General features: G+C 35.7%; 2 protein-coding genes across 10 annotated transcripts; both read left to right on the forward strand.

The window, feature by feature from the left end:
* On the forward strand, nucleotides 42-1280 carry LOC107611356 (DNA ligase 4; the record flags this gene model as incomplete). Its single annotated transcript, XM_021108843.1, is given in 4 exon segments — nucleotides 42-133; nucleotides 303-388; nucleotides 459-595; nucleotides 1153-1280. Coding segments are annotated over 3 exon segments (264 nt in total). The 3' UTR covers nucleotides 1249-1280.
* Nucleotides 2901-8568, forward strand: LOC107613287 (AUGMIN subunit 7). Of its 9 annotated transcripts, none has more exons than XM_021109671.1 (11): nucleotides 2901-3295; nucleotides 3630-3795; nucleotides 4434-4519; nucleotides 4789-4818; nucleotides 4995-5056; nucleotides 6498-6607; nucleotides 6689-6814; nucleotides 6978-7068; nucleotides 7392-7499; nucleotides 7591-7689; nucleotides 8025-8568. In XM_021109671.1, the coding sequence occupies exons 2-11, from the start codon at nucleotides 3662-3664 to the stop codon at nucleotides 8217-8219; spliced, it is 1041 nt and encodes a 346-aa protein (XP_020965330.1). In that variant the 5' UTR covers nucleotides 2901-3295; nucleotides 3630-3661; the 3' UTR covers nucleotides 8220-8568. The 9 variants fall into 9 exon arrangements, with proteins under 9 accessions (XP_020965330.1, XP_020965329.1, XP_020965331.1 ...); XM_021109670.1 differs by having other exon boundaries at nucleotides 3641-3795; nucleotides 8025-8434; XM_021109672.1 differs by having other exon boundaries at nucleotides 2903-3295; nucleotides 6498-6589; nucleotides 8025-8434.

Genomic DNA, 8847 nt, shown 5'->3' on the forward strand with positions numbered 1-8847 from the left:
GTTTCAGTGAGACTTGAGAAATGTTATTGTTTGTGAAACAGGTACTGCAGCGCAGGCAAGGTACTGCTTCGGGTGGATTGACGATAAAGGAGGTAAATGACTTGCTTGATCAGTTGGCTGCTAGTGAAAACAGGTTTGCTGCTTGATTCTGTGGATGAAACCTTTGTTTATTGGTCCCTTTCTTTTGCATGCATTATTATTTGTATCATTATAGTCCCAGTTTATAACATCCAGTGTTTTCACTATCATAAGTTCAGATACAGAATTGTTCTTTGGTTTGATTTGCATGATTGTGGATACAGGGCCGAGAAGACTCAGGTTCTTTCTACCTTTATCCAAAAGACAAATGCACAGGAAATGAAGTGGATTATCATGATAGTCCTCAAAGGTGTTTTTGTTTAACCCTGTGAATTGATTTAATGCCTTGCTTGGGATTAATCGTTAACTATGTCTTGCAGATCTGAAGCTAGGAATTAGTGAAAAAAGCATTTTTCATGAATTCCATCCTGATGCTGAAGACTTATTTAATGTTACATGCGACTTAAAATTAGTGTGTGAAAAACTAAGGGATCGGAATCAGCGTCATAAGCGACAGGTTAGTAGTGACATAGGAAGGTGTCTTGGAGCTCTATATAGCATTTTGACGTTGGTTTTTGTCATTCTTCTGCATTTCTTCTTGAGAGTTGATTTTATTTTCAATAGGATTACTATTTTGGTATCCATTTGGTGTTTGGCTCAGAGGCTATTTAGTGATTTTCATTTATCCACTGACACAAAAAAATGTTTAGTTCTCTCTCTTTGTTGCTCTGATTTCTTATCTAATAATTTTTTCCTAACTTTTTTGTAAAAAGGTTGTGATTGAACAAGCCATGGTGAGCTAAACACTATTTTTCACTAAGTCAGGGCTTTATCAAACTGTGATTTGTGTTCAGTCCAAACATGGAAATGTGTGCCTTTACTTCATCTATTCAATTCTCTCTCTCTCATATATATATATATATCATTGCAAAAGCCTTGGCCTTGGGTAATCATGTAGGATTATACTCCAGTGGTTGCTATCAGTTTTTGTAGAAAATGTAGTTATTAGAAGGGATATGTTCTTCATATATCGTTTGTATGAACAATCTTGTATCTTCTTTTCTTAAATTGCAGGATATTGAAGTTGGAAAAACTGTGCGTCCTCAGCTAGCTAAGAGAGTTGCTAATGCAGCTGAAGCATGGAAGAAGGTTCGCTTTACTATTTGCTAAGATTTTTATGTATGCACTTGAGATTTCTAATTCTCTATCCCTTTTCTTATATATATAGGTGATTAAAGTGAAAGCAAGAGTTAAATCCTCTCCTACACCTACTGCATCTGCACCAGTGGCAATCTCGACTGAGACCATCAAAGGGACAAGTTCTGCGACTGCTAAGAAGTTGGCCAACTTTATGACTTTTGTGCCTAATCCAGGCTTCAAGCACCCTAGGAGGAATGATAAACTACATTGATGACAAAGCAATGTTCTCGGGCTGATTTAGTTTTTTTGTATAGGACAAATGAGTAACATTTTATGGTTATTGTAATCTGATACTTGTGATAGCCCTTCTCTTTTGGTGTAGCCTTTATTTTTAGGATTGGATACCTTATGAATTGTGGTACTTATTACAATGCTATGACTACTTACTTTGATTACTTATCCTGTTTATGGCTTAATCTTATAGCAACCGTGATATTGATTTGTTTGCAATATTCCACAATGCCAGTAATTGAGACTTAGGAGTTAACCTTAAACAGCACTAATCAAAAGTCTATTCTCATTCAATTAAACCAAATCAATACACCATTACATACACCATTACATTTCAACAGGATTTTGTCTACTTACAAGTACATATCAAACATCAAATGCTCACATTAATCATAGCTATCACAAACATGAAAATTACTAGCAGTTTCAAATATCTAACTTCAGCTTCCAAGCTACCCATTCTCCATGCCTCCTTCACCCTCCATTCATCATACTCACTTTCAACCTGCAGTTCAGTTTTGGAATCTTTCTTAGCACCTGCTTCAACCACTGCTTCACAGTCATCAGCATCAACCCACTTAAAGTAATTACAGTGACTGTCCTTCTGCAAATTCAAAAATCAGACAAGAATACAATGAATCACACCCAATAACACAGAAGAAGATGGAAAAACTTCAACACTTTCAAAACAACGTACCCGATACCTTGAACATGCATAGAATAATTTGTCTGGGTTCTCTGCTGTCCCAAATTTTTTTATCACAGCCTTCAATCTGCAGAAACATGCTTCCTCATGACTCTTCCTCCTCATTCGCATCGAAGTACTGGAATCGTTACTCTCGTGTGACCGAAGAGATACCCCACCACTACGACATCCATTTCTCGTCTCCATCCTCCCAGCCACCCAACAATTCCAGAATGCGACTTATTTATCATTGCATTTAGGATTAGGGTTCATCAAATTGAGGGACTGATTTGATCTCTTTAAATGAACTTACCTTGTCAGCAATCCCATGGTACATGTAGATCTCAGCCACCCAAGCACTTAACGGTACACGTCACCCGACGTTAGCCAGTTCAGCGGACGAATTGACGGAAAGACTAACATGGTTATACTTGACATCTTTCGGGGACAATTTTGATTAAGTTTATCATTCGGGGACTCGTATGGAGAACGAAGTATCTTTTAAGGATGATTTTGAATATTAACTCATACCTCTATGTAACACACGAAATATAATGAATTTAGATTTTTTAAAGTTTAAATTTTATTTTAAAAAATAAAGTGTGATCTTTTATTATTATTTATTTTATAAATAAGATCAAAATTAAATATAAAAAAAAAACTATTCAAAAATAAAAGATCACATCCATCACACTTTTTCAAATTTTAGAAAATCCAAATCCAAAAGTAATAAGCGTTTCCTTTGTGCCTGAGCCTCAAATCACTGCCTCTGAGCCGGTCTTCACTCTTCTTCTCCCCAGACCACAGCCCTCACTGAGAAACCCACCGTTCGAGAAGCTCACCGCCGTCTGCAACGCGTCTCTGCTCCGGTCGCCGTCGCGGTGAGGCCGTCGTCGTCGCAGCTTTCTTTTTTGCCCGTCACCGTTGCCCCTTTCCTCTAACCGCGTCGCTGCACCGTCTCTGTTCCGGTCGCCGTCGCTGTGAGCCCGGCCGTCGCCGTCGCTGTAAGCCCGGCCGTCGCCGTCGCATCTTCTTGTGAGTCCGTCACTGGAGCCCCTTTCCTCTGCGCCCGTCGCTGTCTTCATACGCCATCATCTGCCGGTAAGTAACCCTCTCTCTCTTACACACATTGTGAATGAGTCGAATCTGCACTAGGTGAAGTTGTGAATTTGTGAGTATTTTGATTTGATATATTTGCTTGTCTATCATTTGGTGAAGTTGTGAATCTTGCTGTGAAGTTGTTTGTGCAACTGAATCTTATATTCTTATTCTCATCATGAATTAGAATTTGTGCTGCAATTTAGATATATTTGCTTGTCTTTCGTTTACTAGGTAACTGCAACTTATTTAGGAAGCTGTTGTTAGGAACCAGTAACCATGATGAATTCAAAATGTTGATTGATATATTTGCTTCTATTTTTCTGTTTTTTGGGAGGGTCTCCGAAGCTACTCACTGAGATTCAGAAGATGGCATCAAGGCAAATGGAAGAGATTCAGAAGAAATTGGCAACACTAAATTACCCAAGAGCCAATGCCCCTGCACAGTCCCTCCTTTTTGCTGGCATGGAGCGCTATGCCCTGTTGGAGTGGCTCTTCTTTCGGTATGTGATTCTTTGTTTCTTCTAAGTCCTTTTGTTTGGTATTTTGGTGAAATCAATTATCTATGACGAAAACAAGTTAATGTAAATCTTGAAAACTTTGGTAGGTGTTAGGTTTGAATAATTGATATTTTTACAACTATCAAGATGTGTGTTTTACTGTGCTCACAGTTTTGATTCACATTTTCAAAATAATTGGGAAATAAGATGATGGCTTGATGGGTATAATAAAAATTTGGAACAAAAATTATTTCACATATGCTTGGCATTATAAAAGGAGTGATTGAAATTAGTGCAACCCAGAATGACCACGTTCCCACCCTGGCCAAAGGAATAATTTTTATGATCCACAATTTCACAAAGATACAATGAAAACGATGTGCTAGTTGCCACCCATTTTCCACCATCTGCCTAGTGCCCAGTTGCACAACTACCAAAACCTTCCAATTTTAGTATCCCTAAATTTTACGGTTTCTTTATAGTCTACCCTCTACGTTCCTTGCTTAGCCTTAGCTAAGTTCTCTTTCACAGTGTTCAATAATGTTAACATGCTTTAGCCTATGTAAAACACTATTTACTAAATGTGTTGATTTCCTGTATATTTAACAAGAAATGACATTTGGTCCTCGTAATTGCAACAGGCTATTAGGTGATAAGTCACCTTTTTCTCAACAAAACTTACAAGGGGATGTCCTTGATCGTGATGAGGAGACAGCTAGAATTCAGTGTAAGTATTGTCATTGTCATTACTCAATTTCTGAAATGGCTACTGGATACTCATTATCCAAGCTATCTTTGTAGTACTTTGTGATTTGAATGTATTGTTTAAATATATATCGTAGCAGAAGAAAATAAATCTTGTGGTATGTCCAAGTTTGGAGCTGATTGGTTTCTTATAACATTTGTTCAAAGCCAAACCATCTTTGAACCCTCTAATTATCAACTGTATTCTATGAATATCCTGTTAATGATTTGCCTCGTGTCAATTTCATGCAGATCAGGAACTCTTTACTTCTACGTTTAGTGGCAGTCTTTTTTTTTCATTTGATTATTCAGTGGTTGTTTACTTGTGACTTGCTCAACTTCATTTCTGTCATACACAGCACATCTGTTTCTATTGAATTATTATTTTGAACAAATTTGTCTTCCTTGCTTCTTCTGGTTGTGTCTTCTTTCAGAATTTTGGTTCTTATGATTTGCAGATTTGGCAGAGATTGCTAAGTTTCTGGGTATTACGATTGCTGTAGATACAGAAGCAATTCAGGTTAGTCATTGATGTTACATATTTATATATGTAGCTATAAGAAGCTCAGAATAGTAGCCTGCTGCTGGATGCATGCTAATGCGTTGCTTTTAAATTCCTTTAGTTTTTGTTGTTATAAGGGCCCGTTTGGGAAGCTTCAAAAGCTACTTTTTTGTGCTTTTGACTTATGAAAAGTCACATTAATGGTGTTTGGTACAGTTTTTTAGATATGTTTTTAACTTCCTGAAAAGTTGTTTAAGAGCTTTTGAAGAAATTAAAAAATTTGACTTCTCTCCTTCTCAAAAACTATTTTATCACTCCTATTTATTACACAACTTTAAAACAAGTACTTCTATAATAACTTTCCAAATACAAAATAACTTATTTATAAGCTGCTTTTAATATAAGTCCTTATGTTTTAAGCTTTTTTTTCAAAAGAACTTAATTAAGTTGTTTACCCAAACTGGCCCTAAGAAGCTTTTGGAGTTTTTGGTAGTCAGAATGTTCTTTTTTTTCTATATTTCTTTTTTTCCATTGTACTCATTGCTTAAAGATAACATTATTCTGTTCCTTACTTTTTTTCTTATCCTTTATTCCTAGTCTCTTCATTTTCATACCTTCTTTTAGTTTTTTGGTATAAATTTCATTTTTAGATTAGTTTCTTTTATTGCCTTAGTTCACATTGAATTCTATTAGTGCTTACGGGAAACCTATTGAAGTATTGATTATTCTTTTCTTAAGAAGCATTTGAGTAAGTAGATACAGTGTTGGTGTGAATTTCAATTTTTCTGATTATCGTATGATGTCTTAATTGTATTTCAGTTAACATCATGTTTCTTGTCTTGATTTTGGGAGTGTGAGTTATTTTGAGCTAAGTGCTGAAGGCAGAATGCCAGAATAAGCCACAAACAATCAAGTGACATGATACAAACCCAGTTGATGTGAAACAAAGAAATCATTTTTGCTGTTCTAGTGTTCTATCATATTCTGTGGCTTAAACTGCCATCAAATATAGATAGAGTTGTTATTAGTCATCGACTTAAGGAAGTATGAGGCATTGCCAATGCAAGGATTAGGGTAAAATTAGTTGATGAGTTGAACATTAAAGTTTTTTGGCAGGTTCTGGCTCATTATGTGTCTAGTAAGTGCCACGAGTGATTTTGTATCTAACCAATAGTAAAATTCCCAGAAAAGCATGTCTAATCTTTGCAGTTTGTCGTGAAGAGATTATTCTAGCACTAGCATGTTAAGATATAAATGTCAATTATTTTTAGCCTTGTTTCTAGATTTTTTTGTTATGCTTCCCTTAGAGTCCTTTGTTTGCCCTATTTTAATGATATAATCTAGGATGAAGATTTTCTTTTGTCCAAGTTTTATCTGCTATGCTTTGTTGTAATATTCATGCATGTCATGGTTATCACGTCTTTCCGAAGCTGGTAAATATTAGGCATATTTGTAACAGGGACATGGAAGCTATGAAGACCGTACTGAAATGCTTCGTCTTATTGTAGATCTAGTGGAGGCAACTATCTATGCTGATAATCCAGAATGGAGGTTGTTACTAGTTAAGTGGTATTTTTTTTCTTTTTTCAATAATTATTGTTTGCACATATTGAATTGACTTACATTTGCTTTACATTCTGTTTCTGCTAGTGTTGATGAGCAGGTATCCAAGGATATACAGTTGATAGATTCCATTGCTGAAAAACAAGCCCAGATTTTCTCAGAAGAATGTAAATTGTTTCCAGCAGATGTGCAGATTCAGTCCATATATCCATTGTAAAGGATTGCTTCCTTTAGTCTTTCTATAAATTACTTATCTTCATATTCAGTGATTACTAATATGGCAACAAATCTTGATTTCAATCATTTCCTCATGTGCTTTTTATCTAAGGTCACCAACACAGTAACATTCTGTTTCTTTTAATCAAACTTCATTTAGGCCAGAAGTTTCTGAGCTCGAGGCAAAACTTTCTGAGCAGTCAAAAATTTTGTTGAATCTTCAACAAAAGGTGGATGACTTAGCATCCAAGGTACAGAACATTTTAATGCACTTCTTGTCTTTGGATAGGTGTAGAAATTAATCGGCAGCTTGAAATCTTCCATCCATTGTTTCTGCCTCCATGCATATTAATTCACCTAGTAATGTCTTTTATTTCTCATTGATAACTGAATCAAGCTTGTGATAATCCTGTTTTATTTCTAGAGAGAGAGAGATTTCAACACTAATAATCACCCTCAAACATTATTATGATTCTTCCTGTCAATACTAAAACTGAGTTTCACTTTGAGAACTCATTATAATTATCACTTCTGTACTTATTTTCATACGGTTGCTATTTTTTCCTGATTGTAGCATGCTTATAATCCAGATGAGGAATATACTGAGGTGGAATCCCAACTTCGGTCACATTTGGAATCTTTCCTAGAAACAGCTAGAACATTCAATACGATTTACACAAAGGTTCGAGCACATTTAGCTTTAGGGATTGTTAAAACATGCTATTTTATGAGCTGAGAAACAATCACAGTAATGAATTCTATTATTGGTGTAGGAAATTCGTCCATGGACACATATGATGGAGGTCCCCCAACTTCATGGGTTTGGACCAGCTGCCAATCGTTTATTGGAGGCATACAAGATGCTTTTGAAGGTAACCTGCTTTTGTTGCAAAGGATGTGTTTTCTTAAAACCCTCACAACTGTGCAAATTATTAGAGTTCAAATTCAAGAAGTGATTTTTTATTAGTTTATTAGTTACAAAAGTATGTGTCATTCAAATATGGAACACCATCAATGCTTTGAACTGATTATCCTGATGAATGGATTCATTTATTTTTATGTTAAGATGGTCATGCTGAGTGCAATTCACATTTACTGCTCTGGGATTTCAAGTTTGAAAACATGAAAAATAAAAGAAAGCTATCTTTTGAATGATATTTTCAATGACTTTGCATATATCATAATTACATCCTTTTATTTGAAACAGTTTCTGGCCAACCTACGGAATCTTAGAGATTCGCATGCAGCTCTTGCCTTCGGATCTTCTGAGACATCTGAAGAGCCCTCTTCTGTAACAAGAATAATTTCTGAATGTGAATCAGCATTGACAGTCTTAAATCGTGATCTTGGAATTCTCTCGGCTTCCATCGCCCGTGAACAGGGAGAGAAGATGAGCATTTGATGAATTAATAGTAAGAGAAATGTGAGATCAATAGTCGAATATATTCTTTGGCATGCTGTGATCTCCTTGTGCATACTGCACAGTGTCCATATTGCGTTGAAATCAGAATAGCTGTCTTATCATACTGGAATTTAAAAATGTAAGTTTCTTCTGTTGAAGGTGCTAAATGAGATGGTAAAAAAAGGATATGAGCATAAATAAATTTATTACAGACATGATACATGACCGGTAACAATAGTAGTAAGTAGTGTCGTTTGATCTATATATGATAGGGTGTAATAGTATACCTCCTGTTTGTTTCTTTTGGTGAAAACTATTTAAATGCAAGTGTTTCAATTTGACTTTTTCATACGAAGGGGGCCACCTTCCTTCCCGTAATAAACCTACATGCTGTAAAGTTTCTCGGGCAGGCAGTAACAACTTTGCAAACTTGATTTTCTCCACCTCATCTTTGCCATCTGCAAATGCAGGTGTTATCATATACAAACCTAAGTATGAGTTTACAAAACTGTCTTTTATGTTCCTTTATTCAAAGAAATGAACAACAGGACAGTTCGACCGAATTAACCAACAGATAGCCTCTAAATTGGTTTGGACGTTTTTTAATGATTAATTGATTTAAATAATA

This window comes from Arachis ipaensis, chromosome B08 (assembly GCF_000816755.2).
Source record: "Arachis ipaensis cultivar K30076 chromosome B08, Araip1.1, whole genome shotgun sequence".
In the NCBI taxonomy this organism is placed as follows: domain Eukaryota; kingdom Viridiplantae; phylum Streptophyta; class Magnoliopsida; order Fabales; family Fabaceae; genus Arachis; species Arachis ipaensis.